Here is a 24,318-nt window from a genome sequence, read left to right as displayed (position 1 = left end):
GCTTTCTTTTTGGTCTGGTTTGTAACATTCACTGTAGTAAGGAGATTTGTTAATGCTGTCTTGAGTTTTCAAGTTATTGATGGCTAAGTACAAATATAGTACTTAGCCATTCACTTGTGTGTGGTATATTGTTTTATAATCTAACTTTCCTGGAGATCAGAATGCAAAGCTAACCACAGCCATAGGAGCTGGGCAGTGGTGGCACACAACTTAAATCTCAGAACTCAGGAGACACAGGCAGATAGATCTCTATGAGTTCAAGGCCACCCTGGGCTACATGAGGGTAAATCAGTCTAAAAGAGAAACAGACCTCACATCTTTAATCCCAGCACTAAAGAGACTATAAGGAGCTCGGTGCAGTCTCAGGAGCAGTCTGAGATTTGGTGAAGAGCAATGCAGTCTGGAGATGCAATCTGAGGTTCAGTGGATCACTCCTTCAATCTGAGCATTCATTGGTAGAGGTAAGAGCTCTCTGGTGGCTTGGCTGCATTGTTTTTCAGATCTTTAGCTTGAATACCAATATCTGTCTCTGGGTTTATAATATTTATACTACACTGTGAATGAAGTTTTGGGTAATTTCTAGTTGGGGCTGCTACAACCACTGATAATAGTAGGATTTCTGTCTGTTTTTCATTGGGTATCTGCCTTATGGTTGTGTTTCATTTCTCTCACTGCCGTACCCACTTTGATAGTTTTTCTTTTCCTTTATGTTCAACAAGAGATATAGGCAAATTCAAAACTATAAATGGACAATTCAGAATGCTGTCTGATGATTGGAGATACAGACTAAGGATAAATGTAACACACAAGACTTAAAAACCATTTAACAAATGACTAGATTAATTGTATTTATAATGTCTTCTACCCAACAGCTAGAGAACACTTGTTGTTTACAAGTACACATAAAACATTCTCCAAGAAAGACTATATTCTAAACAATACTGTAAATCTCAATAAATGTGTTTAATATTTAATTCATAAGAAGTAAGTTCCCAGACTAAAATGGAATTAAACTAAAGATAGTTAACCAAGAGATAATTGAATGGGAAGTTCCCAGACACTTGGGACCTGTTTTTAAATAACTTATTTTTTGAAGAAGAAATTACACAAGGATTTAGAACAAATTTTAATTGAATGAAAATGAAATACAGCACATTACAATTTGTGACATGTAGTTAATTACATGGAACAATTATCCTTTTATTGCTTATATTAAAGATACGAAAGGTTCCATATTGTTGAATAAGGTCTCCCCTAAATAATCTAACAAAAGAATAGTAAATTTCATATAAAGAAAGCAGGGAAATGAAATCATAAAGATGCACGAAGGTCCATGGCACCAGAAACTAAAAGCAATAGATAAAAATAAGTACACAAAAAAGGTAGTGTTTTGCAAAGATCTATGGCATAGTTAATGTCTACTCATCTAACCAAGGAAGAAGAAGACACAAGTTACCAAAGTTAGAAGTACAAGAGAATATATAGAGATCCTTCAATAATTAATAAGATAGTAGCATTCTATCTTATTATTTTATGTGGTTTCTGATTTTTCTTTTCTATTATAATTGCATCCCTTCTTTCTTCTCCTTTCTCCCACCAGGCCCTTCCATATACCTCTCCTTGCTCTCTTTCAAATTCATTGACTCTTTTTCCATTAATTGTTGTTACATGCATATATGTATATATACATATATTTCTAAATACAACCTGTTCAATCTATATAATGTTACTTATATGTAGGTTTTCAGGACTTGTCATTTGTAATTAGACAATGAATTGGTGTACTCTTCTCTGAAGAAGACTATTTCTTCCTCTCCCATCCACTATCAGAATAGCTTTTGTTAGTGGTGGGATTATTCTGGCATTTAGTCTGGCTTTGACCTGCATAGGCCCTGTGAAGGTGAAACTACAAAACTGTTTTTTTAAAAGCAATCTTTTCTCATTTTACATACCAATCCCAATTCCCACTCCCTTCCCTCCTCCTGCCCCCTCCCCCTCTCACTGCCCATCCACTTCTCATGAGTCAACAAAGTCTGGCACATCCCTTTGAGGCAGGACCAATGTCCTTCTCCCCCCCCCCCCCCCCATATCTAGGCTGAGCAAGATATCCCTCCAAAGAGAATGAGCTCCTTAAAGCCAGTTCAAGTGCTAGGGATAAATCCTAGTCCCACTGCCAGTGGCCCCACAGACTGCCCAAGCCACACAACTGGCACTCACACTCAGAGGGTCAGCTGTCTCTGTGGGTTTCTCAACATGGTCTTGACCCCTTTGCTCATATTATCACTCCTTCCTCTCTTCAACTGAACTTTGGGAACTCTGCCTGGTGCTTAGCTGTGGATCTCTGTATCTGTTTCCTTCAGTAACTGGATGAAGGTTCTATGATGACAATCAAGGTAGTCATTAATCTGATTACAGGAGAAGGCCAGTTCAGGCACCCTCTCTACTATTGCTTAGGGTCTTAGGTGGGGTCAGAGACTATAAAACCTTTGAGCTAGAGTGGTGGATTATCTACCTCTTGGAAGGAAACAGTTTCTTATTGTGACAGAAACAACGTAAACCAAAATAAAAAATTAATTTATTTTAGTGTGATGAAGTTTAAATTATTGTCATTCAAAGATACCCAAAAGAAAGTGAATGCTTAGGTCATAAGTGGGTTAATGAAGTATGTAGGACAACTGAGTAATTATAAAAGGAAATCAAAGGAATAGTATCAAGAGAAAAGGGTATTTATGTGCATTTATACATTAATAAAAACATCACCATCCTCTAGAATAAAAGGTTAAATATACTTATTTTACAGACAAGAACTCAAATTATCTTAAATATAAAAACTCTTAACTATATGAAAATGTGTTTAAATTTACCAATGACCCAGTCAATGTAATTTTAAAGTATGCTGAGAAATAATAATTAATAATTAATAAGTTGTTTAAGTCAGATGACACCACACATTGGTCAGGGTGAGCACTGGTGGAAATTTTTATTCATTGTGGTAGAAGGAGAAGTTCTGTAACTACTTCTGAAAGAACTAGCTTCCATGATGGACCTACATGTGCAACATACCACCCAGAATACTGACAGGTGGACACAGGATTAGAGAATTCGTGGCAATGTCCATCAATTACATATAATCATTACAATAATGATTACAGAAGCTTCTTCTCACATCAGACAATATGAAAACATCACAAATATCTAATAATAGAAGGATGGTAAAGTCTTAGAATAAGACACTGGGGAGCAGTGTAAATAAGTGACCTATAAGTGTATATAACAGCATAAGTTTGAATGAAAGAATAAAGTCACAAGGCAAAGATATCATTTGATTTTACTTATATGCAATTCAAACCCTAGGAAACTAATGTCCTACTTAGAATGTACTGCGAACAGTACAAAACTTCTAGAGAAAGAAACTGATCAGCCTGTAATTGAGGACTTACTGGCTCAGTGGGAAGAGAACTGCTACCTGTATTAGGCATACAAGATGACCTGCAAAATAATAGAGTGTTGTCTCTTAGACTTTGTAGCATGTACCTAAGTATTCATTCTCTCCTGATTTATTATGCATATAATATATTGGGTATATTATTGGTTTTTAAGTTAATTTTTGCAGATTCCAATAATCCCAAACTACAGATCTTAACTCACTAAGTTACGATGATATGGATAAATCTGTTTATTTTTATCAGATTCTCATGGTGATTTTTATAGAAGTAGTCTGAAGACTATGTTTTGTGTATCTGTACTGCTTGCAGTTTGATGTTTTTACTCTTATAATGAACAATTCCGAAAAAGCAAGCCAACAATTCAAGGAGACAGTTTATAACAAATGAAACACAACTCTTCCATGTCCAGAAACTTTCACTTTACTATAGTATTTATAAAAGATAAGTCAAGAGAAGTCGCATTTTAAAACATGTTAATCATGACACAAGATCCCAACAAAGAAACATGTCCCCGTACTGTACAGTACCACGTAGAGAAAACTGGCTAATCATTATGCCATGAATTAGGAATGTAGTACCTGAAAGTCAACCCAGTGCTCTCTTTATCATTTATCTATAAAAATATAAAACCCTGCTTCTTCTTTACAGGAAATCATTGTCAATAAAAACTATAGGAATAAAATTAGGTTGAAGGAAACAAAATATTAAAAGGTGACACTGGGTCAGCTGCTTATTGAATATTAATATTAACATTAAACTTTTATAAGATGCATTAAGTTACAACAGTCAGTCCAAGCAACACTGTTTGATTATGTTCTGACCTGCATATGGAGTGCTGCTGTTCTAAACAACCTTTCGACGACATGATTTTATTTTATATATATACAGATTCTGTCAGTTGTATGGCAATATGCACATCATGCGACTGTTCCAGTCCCTTCCTCTCAATGATGGGGACTTGTCGAGGACAGTTCTGGTTGGCTTTTGTATTCAGCAAATCTCAAGCAGCCACTTTCCCTTTACTGAGAAGAGTTCCGGTAAACCTGAATGCTTCGGTGGCGGAATGATGAATTTAGGGCTTATAAATAACGTCTTTCCCAGATCATTTCCAATGTTAGCTACACCTTTGATTTCTGTGCTTCCACCAGACTGTATGATCCTTTCATATTGGCTTTTCTTGCGAAGTAGATGATCATCCCAATGGCAGGAATTATTAAGGAGGATGCACAGTAGAGTGCAAGGAGTTCAGGAGAAATATAGACCTTCTTATTTTCTCTCCCTGGAAAATAACCAAATGGATACAATTAATGTCTAGCATAATAGGAAATAATTTAATCACAATATGTATTTTATTTTAGCAGTACAACTAGTTCTTCAAAGAGGAAGGGGAAAGCTGTGCTGAGGGCCATTGAGACTCATCAGATGCATTTTCCCCCTCAAACGTCCAAATAAGTAGCTCATAGTTAATTTGCTCATGATAGGTATGAAGATGACAGCTCCTGGCGCTACAGATTTGGAAGTTTAAAGATTGCTTTGGGTGGAAAATGGAAGGGAGGTCACACATTTTAGTCACGTCTATCTTATGAGAACAAGAATCTGAAAATTCTATGAAGTCCTGTGACTCTGATCATCATGAATTGAAATGCCTAACTAGTTCTCCTAGAGTGTGACCATGACAGAACACTCTTGTGGATGGCTGCCATGTGTTTATGTGCTTTTTTCTATGTGTCTGAAGCAAAAGCATCTTTACATATTTATTCCCCTCCAGCACTGACAGCCTCTCTTGACTTACTGGTGGTCTTCAGATATTTCATTTAAGCAAATGTCTCAGTTACTCAGAGAGTGAGTGCTCTGACCTACATTTCCCTTGTTCTAAACTAATACTCTAATGCTCCCTCAAACTTCAGCCACACTTTTGTATTCCCCCAACAGCTTACAGTTCAACATTTGTCCGTGCAATTATCTGTTAATTTTTCTTTTTCTGACTACAAACACCGTAGAGATAGCATGAGGTACTTCACAACCTAGCCAGCACTTAAGACACTACTGGCACATTGGGTAACCCAAAAATATTATTTGAGTACTAATATTATTTGAGTACTAATAAAGTGTGTCTTTCTAAATCCTATTATTTTACCACATGGTCATAAATGTATTACTGAAAATGACAATTACAAACAATTTAAAATTTCCTAAGAAAGCATATGACAGCCGCAACACCTCCTAACCTCTAGGCTCCATAAAAACATTTGCAGAGAGCGTGACATTCTCCTGAGACTTGCTTCTGTTGCTTTTGCACACCACAGTTTAGTCTCACAAGTATGTTTTATTAAGTGGAAGAGTATGTTGTCCAAGTCCTTGGAGGAAGTAGTAATCTGATGTGAGGCATCACTACATTCCTTCCAGAGCTTTCAAATCACAGAAAGTCACTCAAGTAGAAACCACTCATTAGCCCCACAGGGGTGAGTTGCTTCAAATTACTGATGGAGAAAAACGATGTTTCATCTTAAGCATCATGACAATGGCTTCATTTCTCTGCTTCTCTTTGGTAGAATTGATCTCAGAGTAATATTTTAATGGGACACTCATCATAATTATGGTTAGGTACCAATGTTGATGACACACTAGGAGGTATTTCTCCTACTGCTTTCTTTACACTTTAATTATTATCTTTGCCTTTCAGTCTGTCCCTCAGACATTTGTTAAAAACTCAAAATTGAGTCTGTTTCCAGGGCAATATTCTAACACATTTTTTCTATTAATTATATAAGCCTCAGAAGTCTTTCAGAATCCTGATCACTTGTATTAATAGAATACATTTAAGCCAAAGACAAACCAGACAAAATAAACATAAACATTCAGCTAAATACAAAGGAGAACTAGTTCAAACTTTCCAGGGGGAAAACAAGGTCAACCTTGGGTCTTTATTCATATGCAGCTGTTTGAAACTGTCTTCATATTGGAAGCATGACAGTCTAGCTGGGTGACTAATACGCTTTCATTGCTCATTTAAACGATAAATGAAAAGTGGCAAATGCTCAAGAGAACAATTCAGCAATTAGAAAAGGCAACGTGTGGAAGGGAAAGTTAGAAAGGGAAGAAACAATTTTCATGGTCTTGAGGAGAAATAGCACAGGATGACAGAATCCTTAGGAGTGAAATTTCCAAGGGCAAAGCTAAATTATGGCTAGCCAGAGGTATCAAGGGTTAAAGAACACAGAAAAGAATCCAGTTCAGCGCACTCCTAATTGAGATCTTGGTCCATCTCACTGGAGGCAACAGCTATACATCCAATGACATGATGGAAGACAATGCCCCACTCTTTGAATATATGGTAGCTGCAGGGGGGGTGACTAGACGTTTGACATGTAATTATGGTATCCCCTCCCCCTTTAAAAACATTTCTAAGTGGATGCATTGATTTTGCTCTGATGCGAAGAGGTACTGTGAAGATAGAGACGAAAAATGTATACTAAGATTTATAGTCTTAAGAATTTTGACCAGATTGGAAAATGTTTATGTTTTCTCACTTGGATTCAGGTTTTCTCTACACTGACATGGGGTTAGTTAACTCTCATAGTCAATGCCAGAGCTCTTAAGAGTTGGCATTCATTAGCAGTGTTGTTCACTCTACCAGACTGGATTGCAACATCCAACTGCTCTTTGGCATACAAAGGGTCTGAAACTCATTAGTCAAGGCTGGCATCAATAAAATTAGCAGGCAGTCACAAGAGAGAACAGGAAATTAAGGAGTGCCAATATGTCTCTGATGGGGCCGTTGTCCCCCACCCCCAACCCCTCATCATCAAGTTAAAGCCCGACAACTGGGGCACAGATTTCAAAGGAAACTTTTGAGATCTAGAGATCCTGCTTAGGATCCAGGCCACTATCCCCACTTAGCATCCTCACAAAAGACCCATGCAGAAAACAAGCAGTGATTCTGTCCTCTGAAAGCAGAGCTCCTTTCCAGTGGGGGCAAGGTCTGTAAAGGATTTTTTTTTTCTGTTGTGCCAGCCCATTCTTTCGTTTCCATTTGCCCTAGGGGCAAGTTTGTAAAATGTGGTTAAATACTTAGCAAATCTAAGACCTCAGAAACCAATGATGAACTGGCAACTTTGAAAAAGAAAATAACAAATGGAATTCCACATTCACCAATGATTAATGTCCACTTCCTGGCTAAACACTATAGGATGGAACAGCTGTGCACGAGAATTTCAAGAAACATTAAGAAACAACCAGTCAGCACCAAATTCAGTCTCATTATATCATCTTCATCTAATAGTAGAAACTTGTTGCTCTCCTCAGACACTTTGAAAAATTAAAAAAAAAAAGCAAACACAACAAGCTAACCTTTTACATCAAGGGTTAAACTTCTTAATTGTGAGCCAACTTTGGTTTTAGATTCACACTCGTACACTCCGGCATCCTGCAGCTGTGCCTTGAGGATGGTGTATGAGCCATCAACAGACTTTAACACCATGTCTCCTGTCTTTGCTTTCTTCTTCAGGATTATCCAGGTTTCTGGCATGTTTCCACATGTGCAGGAGATAATAACAGTGTCTCCTTCTTTGACACTCTCAGAGGGGAAGGCTGTAAGCTGTATATCTTTTGGAGAGGCTGAAGAGAGAAGAGGCAGTTAGCATGGATGGAGTGGAGAGCTACAGCATTCTGACTGAGAACTTCGACAGCCACTGGCAAGCTATTTGTGATGCTTTCTGTATGAGCTGTAAGGAAAGCAAGCAAAGAAGTCCGACATTTCCCCAATTCTAAATGATTGTATTGTGTAAGCAAGGGAAGACACATCTCAGCCTTCTTTCCTGCCTTTACTATGATTCTTTAGCCAGCTGAGGACAACAATTATGTATTTAATAAGTAATTGTAGAATTCAGACATGGAAAAAAATTTAAGTTTTCAAAAAAGCACATTGATTACCAAAATTTTCCTTGAAGTGCATAAGCCTTATGAGCTAGGAGCTCACTGAACAGGAAATTAAGATCTATAACATTTTCTTAAACTGTCTTTAAGAACATAGTTACCAATTATCAAATTTCAAGGTCTAGGCTTATTTCAATTGAGGTCGTAAGACTTACAGGAAAACACCAATGTCTGTTTTATAAACACTTGCTGAAAACCATCTACTTTGTCACTTTTATGCTCTTCTTCCAAGGCCACAGGGCAATGACACTCATACTCTGATTTCCTTTTTTTTCAGATGGTCATACATTGTAGCCCAGGCTGGCCCAAGAATCTCCTAAAGGTTTTTATTGAGATTATGTAGTACCCTTCCCTGGTTCTTCCTTTGAATTACAGACCTCAGCGAAATGGGGCAGCAACAACATACAACCCAGTACACCTTGCCAGGAATATAGATGATAAGATAGAGTGCAACCCAAATACCCCCCAGAGAACACATGGAGAGCAATGCAAGTTGTTCATTCTGTAATTATGCGCATGAAAGCCTAAGGCTTTGATGTGCCAATCAGAAACTGTTGAGTGTCAATTTTGGGTCTTTATCATTGAGAAGGGAGACCTATATTTATATTCCCCCGAATGGTTCTGTACCAGCAGGCTGAGAGACCAGAGGGCACAATGACTGTGATCCTTAATCTCAGAATTTACAAAAGGTAACCCTCTTGGGCTTCTAAACAAATCCTAGGCAGCTTCTTATGACTTGCTTCTCAGGGTCCCATTAAGCCCAATGTGATTGTTTTAATCCTAAGTAATTTCCTATCATTGTTTCTTCACCCAAAACACAATATCCTAAGTGTCCCTACACTTCCAGCTCAGTTTCTGGAGCAAGCAATTTGTTTGAGGTAAATAAGATTTTTAGGGCAAGTGATTGGGCCTGAAATGAGAATTCATTCTAGGAGCAGTGTGAAACTGTTTTTGTACATTTCCCCCTTTTTTACATATAAATACAATTTTGAAATAAAGTTTTTTCTTTTTAAGATTTATTTTTATTTTTAAGTTATGCATATTTGTATGTCCCTGCATGTGAGTTCAGTGTCCATGGAAACAAGGAGAGGACATGAGATCTCCTGGAACTGGAGTTACAGGCAGTGAGTGCTGGGAAAAGAACCTAGGTCATCTGTAAGAGCAGTGGGCACTCCTTACTGCTAAGCCATCTCTCTAAACCCGAAAGGCTTTCTTTACAAAGGTGACCTTGTTCACTATCAGTAACTCAATAGGAAATGTACTAGTCATAAATAACTTAAAAGTCATACTCTGCTTACCTTGGATAATCAGTTCAACTAATTTTTTGCTAGTTCCCATCTGGTCAGTCCCTTCACACACATAAATGCCGGAATCTTCTGTTTTTGTAGATGTTAAGGTGAGCATTGCATCTTCGGAAAGAGGCTGCAGTTCCCCATTATTTAGCTGCCTGCTCCACAGGATTTTTGGAGCTGGAAAACCATCGCTTGAGCAGGTCAGGTTCACAGGACTGCCCTCATACAGGATGGGAGATGGGCTGACCCAGATGGTGATTTCCCTGGGGGCAGCTGAAAAGGAAAAGACACTTAGCTTGAGCCTCTTATGTCCGGAATTCCATACAGTCTGGACAATGCTGTAACACTGGACAATGGAATCTGGGTTAGTATAGTTTATAAACTGTGATAACCAGCCCAGAAAGTTTCTGTGAAGGAGACACAATAATAGTTAGAACCCAGATGAAGGGTGGATATTTTCCAATGGCAGAAAGCTCTGGAGAAACTCTTTTCACGTCAAAGCATAGAAAGTCAAGTACAGGGTAGTGTTTGGGTGACATAGTGAATTAGAAGGCTCTATGTGACCCTGTGACCCGGTGAGAAGAGCCAAGGTAAGGTAGAAGTTTCTGAGGGAGAAAAGAGTAGAAGAGCATTGGAAACACACATGCACACACATGAAGGCATCTGAGGAAAGATTGACAGGTCAAAGGTATATATTGTCAAAGCATGATACATTGGAAATTCCCTGTGAATAAGAAAAACCAATTTACTACACCTTGAGCCTGTGTTGATGATTTGGCCAATAGGATGTGGGTAAAGTGACATGGGGTGGGGGAGGGGCCAGTGCTCCTGACATAGGCCTGTGTGAGGCTGCTTTTATCATCACCTTCTTAGCTGTGTTCTGGAGAGTAAATCTAGGCCCCCTTCCCAGAGAATGACGCCACACTGAGAAATGACAGGTGGGATCAAGCACGTAAGGCTCAGACACTTAAGTGAAGCTACCTGTGGCAAGTTGGCTGCTAGCCTGGCCTGGCTAAAGATGGTGAACTGAGCTCTGCTGATTCTATCTGCGGCTGAGTAGCTGCCTGGCTGGCCCATTCCTTAATGCTAAGGCATAGAACTCTACATAAATAAATGGTTTGTTTTATATGATGGAAATTGGTTTATTATAATCACTGTTATTGTGAATTTCCTTTTCAGTTTTCTTCACAGAGGTTTTAATTGCTAACCTTCTACTAGCCATTACATAGTGGACTTAATAAAGAAATCCATATTCATTGGTAGCTGCCCCATGTAGGTACTTACCGTTGACATAAAGAGTCTGTGTACTCTGTCTTTGTTTGGGTTCAGAGTCCAATTCACCATTGTGTAACTTAGCCCAGCAAACAAGATCTTTTCCAGTATCTTCAATGGTAGGGATGAAGGTCATTTCCAAACTTTTAGTCTCCAGGGATTTTGTGCTCATTTCCTCTCCAAAACGTTTATTCATCAGCATAGTTTCCTCCTTCAGTAATTCAATCTCCAGATGGTTAAAAGGGTACACATCAGGGACTGTGCAGTTTATAGTGACAGGTGTTCCGTGCACAAGTGGACCACTCATTTCAATTTCGGGGTCTTTGGGGAATGCTGCAGATATCAAGCAAATATAATTGTGATGTGTGATAGTCAAGGGAAAACTGAGTCAGACTGCATTGAATACAAAATTCTCAGAGTGACAGTTTTTGATCAGCTGGAAATAGTAAGGGCATAAATAATACCATCAACTATAATAACACATTTGCAGTATTAGTTATAAATCATATGAACAAAACACTTAATATTTTAAGTCAATGAGTAATAAATGTTTTCACTCCTTATTTTTCTCTTCTAATGATGCCATCTTGCCTGTTCGTTTCTAAGACTTCTGCCATCCTTTTAATTAACTATATGATTTAAATGTTTTAAATATTTGTCACAATATGCTGACTACTAAATATAAACTAATCCCCCAGCTTTCATTATCTCCTTTCTGAGCAACCTGACAAAATGGTTGTTATGTAACTTACTTATAGCTAGAAAAAGAAACTCACAGGAACAAAAGAGACTTCATAATATAGCATACGTAGTCAAAATCTGTCCTCTGACCTATGAATCTTGGCTACACGAATTTTCAGTATCAAATGAGACTCACAGTGCAGTTCTCAATTTAGATAGTATATCAAAATTTGGATAGTTTATTTTATGACTAAATTTAGACTATGGGTTTTCAATACTTTCAGAATGTTTTCTTTCCTTCTTTCCTTTCCTTCCTTCCTTCCTTTCTTTCTTCATTTCGTTCTTTCTTTCTGTTTGCTTTTGAGACAGGACCTGGATGACCTGGGACTCTCTATGTAGATGAGGCAGGCCTCAAACTCACAGGGATCTGCCTATCTTTGTCACCAATCAGGTAATTCTTGAAATTGAGAACAGAACTGACATCTGGGCATAGTGGCTCACACCTTTAATTCCAGCACTTGGGAGATGGAGGCAAGTGGATCTCTGAGTTTGAGGCCAGCCTGGTCTACATAGTGAGTTCGAGGACAGCCAAAGTTACACAGAGAAAACCTATCTCACATATGTGAAATCCAAGTTGAATTTTTAAATAATATACATGTATGTATTGATATGTATGTCCTTGCAGGTCATAGAACTAAAAGGAGGAAAGGAAGTCATCTTAAGGGATGGGGAAATGGAACATATCAACAGGAAAGAAGGCAACACTGTCAGGAAAAGGAAGAGAAGCAGCTAGTGAGAAGACAGGCATGGAGAGGCAATGGGGGAAGAGGAACAAAAGAGAAGAAAGCACCATGACACAGACATATGATGGTGCCATGATGAACTCACTTGTTTGTATGCTAACTTTAATAAGAAAAAGGAACTATCCTAACTGTAGCATTTATAATCTGAGTAAGTTTTCTCTCATCTAATAAAATGTATAATACATCCTATGTAAATTAACAAAAATGACACCAGAATCATTATCAACATAGAAGTAACACTTAAGGGGGAAAAACAACCTAAAATTTTTTTCCTGAAGAAAATCCACCACCTTGCTAATGTGGTGGATTTTCAATCATGTCCACAATGCAACCAACTGTCATACTGCTCCCATTTCTGCCGGAATGTGCCTACATCAGCAGATCCTGGAATCTGTAATATGATACAGCAATAAAGTTTATCCTCCTTTCAAGAGATTTAATCCTGAAGGTTAACACAAGCTTGTGCAGGGTTTTAGATGGAAAATCTTTACAGTATGTTCTCTGGGGTTGAGTGAATAAAGCTGGGCAACACCACCCTCTCCCCAAAATAACCTCACAGTCACATGGTCTCTGTGAAGTTCATTCCTCACTTAGTGTAGATGGAAGGATTCCAGAAATGTGAAATTCATAGATTAGAGGCTGAAAAGGATTTTTTATTAAGATGACAATAAAGGCAGAGGAGAAAAAGTGTGTCATTTGTTCACATTGTAAATCAGTTTTAAAACTTGCTATTGATTCCTGATTCTGCTGTACGTATTTATAAAGACCTTCCCACACTCACACTAAATAAAACCTGTCTCCATTTCTGGCACCCTACTGTTTCCCATATTCCCCAGTCCTAAATCCCTGCAGGTCAGCTTTTCAAATCTGCCTTAAAACAGTAGGAGATGCCTCCACTATTTCTCCCTGCCATACCTTTCTCCCAATCCCATAGGTTTCCCATTCTTTCTTCTTTCATGAAAAAGTGATAATAGTAGCTAACATATTCTATGTTTATTTTAAAATATGTTTATTATATATACTATATAAAATATAAACACTTATTATATAATAATGTATTATTTAAATGTACTATATGCATACAATAAAAAGAATGCTATATCTAATCAGAAGCATGATTATTTGAGAAGGAAAAGGGGACAGTGAGTGGGAGGAGAAGGGATAAGACACAGTAACAGGAGGGTCAATATGAACAAAGTACAGTGACACATTAATTTTCTATTCTTTTAAAAAAATAACAAATACTACACACAGTGAAGCTACCTTTCAAAAATGAAATAAAGGAGAAATAAAGATTTTTAAAAGTGTACATTAAAAAAAAAAACCAGTAAGCTGGCAGGCTGAGGGTATAGCTCAATGGCAGAGTGCTTGCCTGGCATGGACAAAGTCTTGAAGTCCATCCCGACCATCTCAAAACAAAATGGAACAAAACAAAGGCAGGCTTGAGCCTCACCCACAGTTTGAATAGATGAGGCAGCCACCCCTCACCTAGTGGTTATCTAAATGGGGCACAGGCCCCTAACTGCTCTCATTCACCCCCTTCATACACCCTACGTCCATGTGGGAGAAGCAGAGCATGGAGCATGGCTTAGTCAGGATTAGTCAGTCACACACTGTGTGCGTGCTGTAAACAAATGCAATACATACTCAAGAGCTGGACCAACCATATTGCATCTGACAGTGTTTAGCGATCTAGGGGTAGTTTACAATGCCAAATCTATCTCTACATAAATGGCTGTCACTACAGAATCACATTTGTCTTCCAAAGGAACCCAAGGAAAGGGAAGTAACCCAAGAATGACAGATTTTGAAAAGCACTTACAGTAGACCTCCAAGTGGATTGTCTTTTCCAGTTTCCTTCCAGCACATGTCACAGTGACCAGGTAAGTGTGTTCATCCTCAAAACTCGCATGTTCTATTATCAGTACGGACTTGGCCCTCTCATTCCTCACCTCTCCGTTAGGGGGGCTATCTGTCTCGGTTCTCCAAGAAAAAGTGGGAGAGTCACAGTCATCAACAGAACATTCCAGTGTAACTAAGTCTCCAATCTTTGCAGACACCCAGGGTCCAGGGGAGATGTCAACAGTAAATTGTTTCTCTAAGGAGAGAAAAAAAGAAAGAATAAGATGAGTAACAGATAAAATTCTTTTCTTATTGCATCATATTCCATGTTTATCTTTCTTGATTTCTATTCAGCTACTATCTGTGCCAAGAAGAAGTTGCTCCTTTCCATCTTGGAGCCATCAGGAATAAGATCACTCTTTTCAGAATAAACCCACAATGCTCTGTTGGTTCATGCCAGAATAAGTGTAGATAATAATTTAGCAAAAATGTGGTTGGCATCTTTTGAGAGCAATAACCCAGCCTGTGCTTTATGTAGTCCATCAAGTCACTGTGATTGTACAGGACTTCACATTATCCAGTGGTTTCTGTGTATCCAGCATCCTGTATTTTGCTTTGTATGCATGCATCATCTCACTTAATTCCCAGAACAATTCATTAGCGGGTACTTTTATTTATTCTCTACTTCTTCATCTTTCTGCTCCTGCATTTTCTCCTTCTCTTCTTCCATCCCCTCATCCTTTCTCTTCTTTAAGACATGTAGGCTAAAAAGTACTAATTGGCACAAGCTAAATTTGCAAACGAGATAACTAGAACTTTATGTGGGATGGCTCAGACTTGAGAGTCCAGTATTTCTGTTCTGAGAACAATGAAATCAAGTCATCCTCATGTGAAGATAAAATGAGATCTAATTAGAAATACTATCCTTAATGAACCATTCACATACATCTATATAATGGGATTCTAATATAAAGTAGTATTTTTGAGGATCGCACAGAATCACAATGAAAGCGAAGGGAAGATGTAAGCATTAAGGTAATGTCAACTTTGATGTATTATCAAAAGACTTTATAGCCATTCAGGGTAGAAACTGAGTGATAATGGCAAACACCTGAGATTCAAGCATTCAAAAATGTTCTCCAACTTCCAGGCACACAGGCTTGGATGAAATGACATATTTCGAGGGAAAATTTTCTAAATCTTGATGCTGTTCTCTAGGAGTGGTTGGGCAACTTGGCAAGTGACAGATGAATCTCCAAAGAAAATCACTAGATGTTCTAGAAAGCTGGAACAAGAGGAAATCTCAACATACAGTATAAATACACTCCATTTTATGTGGTTCTTTTCTGTACCAGGAAAATAAATAGCTTCTTTTCATTTTAGTTTGGGTAATTGTGATGTTGCATTATTTTCCAAACAAGAGTCTTCTAAATTACCTCCAAATAAATTAATAGGCTATTAGATTTTGAAGAGATTATTCAAAACAATAACCAAGTTGTCCAACTTCTGTCTATGCTAGTGTGAGAATGAGGAACTTATTAGGAGATTCACTTCCTACTTGCAATGAAACTGACATCCATCACTGTGTGTACTTGGAGCTTCTGAGAAGAAGCCCTTCCAACTTCAGGCCAGTCAATTGAGGTTGGTAGTCACACTTTTCAAGGCCAAAACACATTTCCCTTGCCCATTTGAAAGGAGTCCCAGCATTGTGGGGTGCAACTATTCTAGAATAGACACTGAGCCTCCCACGAGTATAGTAATCACCCACCTGAGTTTGAATTCTACTTCCTTAGTCATCTAAACTTAAAACCCATATTTTCATAGATTAATAATGTGCTGTCCAAGTTTACAGTTTATGTTTTCATTCAGATAGCATTTATTAAACACTTGCTAAGTGTCAGGTACTATATTAGCCAGCCATTCATTAATTCAAAGGCATACACAGTGAGTTCCTGAGTTTTGAGTTTAGAATCTTGCAGTTTAATGAACAGACACATTCAAATAAATACTTTTTTGTGCTCTTACTAAAGTATACACTTTGATTTAGTCATTCCACATTGTGTAAATATACCAAAATACCATATCATACACAATGTATGCATGCATATACTTTTGGTTGTACAATTAAAATATTAACTTTAAAATAGAGAAAATTAGCAATAATTGAAAAGGCATGGCATTTTGAATTATGGGGACCATATAAGTGCAACAAAGAACCCTTTGGCCCTATGAAAATGAAGAGCTATATTACACCTGAAATTTTTAGCTACCTCACAGAACATGGTAAAGACTGAGATAACATATGAAGTAGAATGTAGAACTCTTGGCAAACATTAAATATACAGTCAAATGATGGCCATTATTAATCTGAGACTTTATTCTCCCATCTGTAAAATGGATAGAAAATACCCCTTAGTTATTTCTTGAAGACTAGATAACTTATACAAAGTGGCAGAATGCCAGCTGGATTTAGGAATGCTGTTGTTTAACAAAAATCTCCCAAAGTCTCAAATGAGAAATTATAAACTAAGGCAATGGCAAGAGGATTGGCTGTAAAGGAAGTTATGTCATAGGGAATCCTTTTTGAGGTACAAAGGTCCATATTAGGTAGTTTGGAATGGGACCATGCATTCAGTAATAGTAAGTAGCAGTGTAGTTCCTGAGTATATGGAGTGGGAAGACCAATGTAGTAACATGAAGATGCTAATGTTCAAAGGACAGGAAAAGAGACCATACCAGGAAATGAGATCACAGTGAAGTGACATGAGCTACTAAATAACCAGTGTGGAAGTTCTGGGAGAAAAGAATTCCAAAAAGTATGATATGTATGTATGTATGTATGTATGTATGTATGTATGTATGTATCACATGACTACCAGGTGATGGGTACCTCTCCACATTGTACTCACCTTGAACAACTAATTCCAACTCTGCTTTGTCTCTCCCAATCAGATTAACTCCTTCGCACACATAAATTCCAGAATCTTCCATTCTCATAGCAATTAAAGTGAGAGTTGCATTTCCCGAGAGGAGCTGTAGATTTCCACTATCTAATTTCTTGCTCCAGAAAATCTCAGGAGCTGGTAGACCCTCACTGGAACATGTCATCATAACAGCATCACCCTCTTGAAGCCTTCTGGAGGGATATACAGAGATAACTGTATTCTTGGGAGAGACTGAAAAGGGAGAACATGAGTTGACATTAAGCATAATCTCCATCCAATGGGAATGATTTTTTTCTCTTATAGAGTGTATTTATGTGTCTCTCTACAAACCTACCTGCCAAGTAGGAGTCAAGAATCACCAAGTCATTAAAAAATTAGCCAATCTAATTTCTAACTAGTTAATATAGTTTTTGACATTTGATGTTTTCAGGGAGCCACAGGTAGGTAGAAATTAAGAGAAGCCTTTCAAGTTTCATGGTTTAGTCTCTTGCCTAAGAACTGGAGTCCCATATAGGAATCTTTCTCAAAAGCACAACCAGGTCAGCTTCAACACTTACCAAGGGAGACCACCTACCCAGGACCATCAAACTGACATTTAAATATCATTAATCATTGAAAAAGTCTCTTATTGAGCTGAAATCTTTCTGGAGGTAACTAGCGTTGGCACAATGGTCATAGTTCACTCCTGTGCCCTTACAGATAAATGGCAATGCTCCTTCTCACACAGCTATCTTTCAGTGACTTAGCTATACTTCTCTTTCAAAGTGCTAAATTCTGTGAGGAGAAATATCCCCTATCTTCATTGTTCTCACAAAAGGTTGTTAAAAGCTTTTTCTATTGCCTTATGCTCTGGATAAACATATTGTATGAGAAGAAAACTTCAAATACACCAGCAGAACACCTTTCTATCGACTACATGTATGTACATGTGAGCACATTCTTATATACATATATATACACACACACACCAAAGAAAAGAGAGAGAATAAGAATCTTGCCAAATTTTTATATCTGTGAAACCAATGTTTCAAGGCTTATTATAAAATTTTATAAAAATTTTAACATTTGAAACCATTTCCTACTATTCAAGCACATAGTGTTATGATGATTCCTCCTTATACATAAGAAAATAGAGGAATTAAACAATCTTAAGGTCACTCAGTTAAAAGTGAGACAAGATACTCCAATGCTCTAAACCCAAATCCTGTATCCTGTTCTTTTAATAACACCATTCGTAATATTATGTCCTGAATAAGCAATGCTTATAAGTAAAAACTACATGCTTCTTGTTAATCTAGTTAACACATTTATTGTAATAATAAATAAAAATACATATCTGAGACTGAATCCCCATAGACTAGAGCTCATCTTGCAAGTACTTACTGTAGACTTGCAGTTTTTCGACAGTTTCCCTTTCTTTGGTCACAGAATCAATGTGTAATCTAGCTCGGCAAACAAAAGCTTTTCCAATATCGTCAGTGCCAGGAGTAAAGGTGACTTCCAAACTCTTGGTTACCAAAGACTTTTTCTCCATCGCTTCCAGAAACATCTGAGTCGTCAGGAGATGGTCACCTTTGAATAGCTCCACCTCCAGACTATCAGATGGGTAGACATCAGGAACCAGACACTTGACCATGACAGGCTTCCCAACCTCCAGGGGGCCACTCAGCTGAACCTCGGGATCCTTAGGGAATGCTGCAAAACCAAAGAAATGCACAAGTAGTCTTTCGCCTTCTGTTGATAACATCTCTGACTGCTTTAACACAAGTCAAAACAAATGTTTTTGTTAATACTGGGATAAATTCAGCATAGCTGCTGTTTAAATAGCTAGTCATGGTTAGCAGTGGACTCAGAAAGCAAGAATCAGAATTAACCACTTTTTAAAGGCCATTTCAGTTTTAATCCTATAACTGTTAAAGAGTGTGTGTTATTACAAGAAAGAAGAAAAAAAAAAAGCCTAATATCTATTAAAACTTAGCAATAGGTTGAACATAAAAGGCTTTGCTTCCTTTTTACTATAACCCTGGGTAACAGAAGCCACATTTCACAGATGAGGAAACTTGGACATAGTGTGATTGCAGAGCCAGCCTCGGTCACACAGCTGTGGTGAGGCTGGGAGCAAAGCGCAAGCCTTCTGTCTCTCTGCACTGGGATTCCAGTGACATATTACACCCTGTTCCTTTATGCTAGTGCACACACACTTCTAGATGAGAAGCCCAACATTCAGAATGACACTGCAAAGAGATGCTACTGTGTAAAATTGCCTACAAAATGAGGAGAATGGCTAGAGGGCTGACTTCTGAAAATGTGACCTCTGGTAAGAGTTTATCTACCAGAAAGGCATTCCTATGAGAGCTCTCCATACTGAATTCATTCCCCCAAAAGCCTCAGTGTTCTCACCAGCACTCTACTGAAAGTGAACCCACCTGTACAATGGAACGCAGTGTGTTGCCCCTCCCCCTCCCCCCTTTCACAAGGTTTAGAGCATATATATATGAATTCTTTTGTGTCCCAGCACCCAAGGATATTACAATCAAATGTGGAATGGAGACTGAACTGTTAAATACAATGAGAAACAGGCACTCTTGCAGAAAAAAAAAGGCTATATAATTAAATCCAGAAGGGTCCTCACTTCTCTTTTTTAACTCTCCAACTGTGCCATACTTGTGGGCAAAAGGTGAAGGAACCAGAAATACTTTATTATCTAAAAACACAGTATTTGATATTTCCCCTCCAGTTATTTATGTCTGCCACAGTCTTCAGGAAACCTGCCTAGCATGCACACATTTCATAACAGGTAACATAAGAACTTGCTATTCTTCCTGATATTTATATAACAGGACCTTCCACGGAGCTCAGTAGGCTGCCTAGACACAAAGTGTGCATGCACAGCCAGCATAATTGAAAGCAGCTGCCCAGGCTCAGCTGCTCGGGAAGCCCAGCTACACAAGGGGCTTGCTGAAATTTCAATGAAGGTTAATGGACAAAGGCAGGCTTCAGTACATAGGAAGGAATTGAGGTGGTTAGAGGAGGAATCTACCAGGGTGCACATGAAGAAATGCCTGTGTGAGTAGTTTTTTTTGGGGGGGGGGGGAAGAGATACTATCAGTAACCAAAGACAAATGATTTCTATAGGGTTCACTTTCCTCCTCTCTTTGCTAGTTCTATTTGCTGAGTTGAGCATGGGGGTGGGATGTGTTTTGAGTAGGCCGGTGTAATATGGGTACCTGTTCATATTTCTGAGACAAATTTAATTTGTTAGATGAAAATCCTTTGGGGTAGAAAAATCAAGGCTTTATGACAACAACAACAAAAATTCTTGAATTTATCAGTGTCAGATGGATGAGATGTTCATAGATTTTTGGGTTATGTCTAAATAGAAGGCTTGTGCACTTACAGGTCTCTCTCCTGAATCTGTAGTCAGATCTTAAGCACCAAATTGCATAAGAATAAGTAAATGGAAAATTCCAGAAAGGGAGAAATCATTAAATTTCAGATGCATGAACAAGTGAACATATAGAAATACAACCAGATGGAAGATTAGAGAGAAAAAATGAATAGAACCTTTTAGCTAACCATTTTGGCTAAGGATTGTGTGAATTTTTTGGCCAAGATAGTGTGAGTCTTTTGCAAGGGCAAAATTTTCATAGCAAACAAAGACAAAAAGACTAAAAATTTGTGTTCCTGTTCTCATTTAGTTTCTCCTGTCTCTGGCTTTATTGAATCCATATACCCAAAAGTCTAGATTCTCTTAAATAAAAGTCTCTAGTACACACATCATTTTCAAGATGGAGAGAAGACAAAACCTCTTTCAGGCACTTACAGTAGACATTCACCTGGATTTCTCGTTCCAGTTTCTGAGATCCACAAGTTGCTGTGCACAGGTAAGAGTGTTCATTCTCAGAACTGACAGCATCCATGATCAGGACAGACTTGGACCCCTCGATCTTTGTCCTGCCATGAAGTGGACTATCTATCTGGGTTCTCCAAGAGAAAGATGGAGACTCACAGCCTGTGGTGTTGCAAGTCAGGGACAAAGAGTCCCCAATTTGAGCGATCATTTTGTCTTGAGGGGAGATGTCGAGTTTAAAAGCTTGAGCTGAAACAGCAAGGGAGAGAAAAACAACTTTAGCCTGAACTGTCTCACGCTGTGTCCTTTCTCTCTTGCATAGCAATACAGTCAGCCCTGGGTGATCTACTTTTTAAACTGTCTCAGACTAAGAGCAAGACAGCCCAGAAGCCCAGAAGTTGCTGTTGAGGAAGATGCTGGAATCATCACCATGAAGAAAGCTCAGTTCTTACCGTGAAGCTCATTGCACAAAGCGATTTTGTTCTTTTCTAAGTTTGACTTCGTTGTCAAGTACAGGAAACTAAAAGATAGACCCACTACTGATATAATCCAAGTTACTACTTTAACATTAGAAAAGGGTATCAAGAGACATCCTTCTGCAGCTCTGACAATACTGGCTTTTATAGCAAAACTTTATAGTACACCGAAGCTGTGGACTTGTGAAAGAGGTCGGGGACTTACAGGCTGCAAACAGTATCCAAAGTACCATTGAGGCTCCCAAGATCATGACCATCTTCTCAGGCGTTTCAAGTCGCTGCTGAGGTGACGAAATGGAAGCTCCAAAGCCTTCTTTGTGCCCCACGTGAAAGTGTCTGGGAAAAGTGTTCGGCTCCCAAGGCCAGCCAGGCTGGTGTGAGTGAAATAGAAAGTCTGCTCTTTATAAAGGGTCTTGCTGGAGAGGCGGAGGGAAATCCCTTCAAGGGGAAACCCAGGGCAGAGCCAGAGAAAAAGTTTAACTGACAGCCAGCCAAGTCCCCACGTTAACCCCTTCAGCAGCTCTCAGGGCTGAAGTCACTCTGAATCCTGGAAAACAGGACACTTCCAAGTCCATAAATCTCAGGCTTTTCCTGACTTTCAACTCGGAAAGGGCTATCTTTCCTGAGAAGATATGAGACATAGATTACTGCAAAGTGAAACTGCCCTCAAAGTGTGTGTGTGTGTGTGTGTGTGTGTGTGTGTTTGTGTGCGTGTGTGTGTTTGAGAGAGAGAGAGAGAGAGAGAGAGAGAGAGAGGAGAGAGAGAGGGGGGGAGGGGGAGGAAGGGAGGAGGGGAAGGGAGGGAGGGACGGAGGGAGGGGGAGGGACAGAGACAGAGATCACTGGGTAAATATCCACTGATTTTTCTTCATTAAGGAATGTATTTGTAACTAAAAAAAAAAAAAAAAAATTGAAATGGTTCTACAAAAAGGAAAATATCCTTTATTTGGACGAGTCACTCTTTTAGAATAGGAGAAAGCGTAACTTTTAATTTTAAGGTTATCTATCCATAAATGTATTTTTGACACAAAAAAATCAATGCTCTGAAATAATTTTCTGGATGAGAAAATGAAGGGATGTTGATGCAAAACGAAGGGAATTCATTTTTCTTTTGTTTGAGGATTTCTCAGCCCTTTAGTCCATTGCTTGATGACTGGAAGTCTTTTGCAGACTTCAGAGCAAAAGCATATGGGATCTGTTTAGTAAATTTTTGAAGTGAATTTCTTTGGCTACATTTTTTAGTCACATGTCCAGTTTGAACATATAGACAGATTTGCTTTTTGTTGTAGGAGAAGAAATATTAACCACTTTTTATTATTTTCTCCCAGTAAAGTGACTTTCTAGAAGATTCAATTAACTATCTCTGAGTCTTACATACACATAGCCCGTGTCCTTGCAAAATGCTTGCCCATCAAAAAGAAACCGGAATAGCCACTTCCTTGTATTATACACGTGCAGGTCTACCTCCCACATTGCATTACTAGTTCCCTTCACAGCCAGGACTAGTTCTTATTCATAGTTGCTTCTACTCCTTAAATATATAATGCATGGTTTTGCATATAGTAACTACAAAAAAATAGAAGAGTAAAAGCTAAAAATCTAGAAAAGAAACTTTCAATATACTGACCACAGTACAAAAGTTCACATGAAAAAAAATTCTACAAAACAATTGCAAATTTCCAAGACATTTAGGCACTTATAAAATAAATAGTGCTGTGTCATATGACAAAGGCCATAAATTGAGATCTGTATTCTCCAATTATCCCTCCCTGACAAGAGAGACTTCTGGACTTTCTCTTGCAAATGTATGTGGCTCCCACTCAGAGGCAAGTAGAGAAATGTAATTGAGGAATCTATTCTAGGGCGATGATGACATCTCCAGGAGTCAATGAGATTAGCTGCTGAACAAGTAATCTAGGGACTTTAACAATGACCATGGCATGAAAGAGGATTATTGGCTACATGCCATTGCTACTCAACTTTGGGGCAGACCAAAGGCAAGTAAAAAATTTTAAATTCATTTCTTTGACACTCAAAAATAAGTAAGTGCTGGGATCACTCACACCCATGCTATTTGGAATCAGTTCTCACCCAAGTGAGTGGAAGGATAATTCCTTTTGGGAGAGGGGAACAGTAAATACAACAGAGGAAGTGAAGAAAACAATTTGGTGGATTCCACAATGTCAAATCCTTCCTCATTTGAGAATCACTACTCTAACACAACTGAAGAACCTCTCTAAAGCTCCATTTACTTCTACATAACTCTTTTGTTACTATTTGTGTCATTAGTGCTTTGTATATGCTACCTGTTTGTTTACAGTAATTCAAGTGAGCAGGGTTGTTCTTGTCTATTTCAGTTTTCCTTGGGATGACCTCTATGGTCTCTACTAACCCCCTCCTGTGACTTTTTATAAACTCCTCTTGCCTTGAAATAATCATACTCTCCCTAACATGGGTATAACTGCCTTAACATATTTTACCACTCAGCCCTTTTAAGTCATTCATGCTCATTTTCAAATTTCACCTGCCCTGATGATGTGTCTGTTTTGAGTGTCTATGAAGTCATATAAAATAAATGAGACATTCCTTCTGGGGCAATCATTGCAGACTTTTCTTTCAGTTTCTAGTAACACTTAATGCTTTTGCAATGCTTCACCTAACCAGTCAACTGAAGTACACTGTGATCATTGCTTTTGAGCTAGGTGAGAAGCAGGTGGGTGTTTCTGTCTTTATACTCACATGATCAGGAAATACAGAAGTTTCTTTGTTTGAGCGA

The 24,318-nt window shown here is 38.4% G+C and overlaps 1 protein-coding gene across 1 annotated transcript; it reads right to left on the bottom strand.

Moving 5' to 3' along the window:
* Positions 1 to 3,850: 3,850 nt before the first annotated feature.
* On the bottom strand, positions 3,851 to 21,890 carry Vcam1 (vascular cell adhesion molecule 1). The gene is made up of 9 exons (XM_051185621.1): positions 21,748 to 21,890; positions 21,040 to 21,315; positions 18,600 to 18,911; positions 17,181 to 17,447; positions 14,252 to 14,527; positions 10,958 to 11,278; positions 9,680 to 9,946; positions 7,797 to 8,063; positions 3,851 to 4,725 (listed from the first exon to the last, which is right to left on the bottom strand). Exons 1-9 carry the CDS (start codon positions 21,797 to 21,799, stop codon positions 4,565 to 4,567), a joined length of 2,199 nt encoding a protein of 732 aa, XP_051041578.1. The 5' UTR covers positions 21,800 to 21,890; the 3' UTR covers positions 3,851 to 4,564.
* Between the last annotated feature and the right edge of the window lie 2,428 nt (positions 21,891 to 24,318).

This window comes from Phodopus roborovskii, unplaced genomic scaffold (genome assembly GCF_943737965.1).
Source record: "Phodopus roborovskii unplaced genomic scaffold, PHOROB, whole genome shotgun sequence".
Lineage (NCBI taxonomy): Eukaryota > Metazoa > Chordata > Mammalia > Rodentia > Cricetidae > Phodopus > Phodopus roborovskii.
This window is presented reverse-complemented; position numbering and strand designations above follow the sequence as displayed.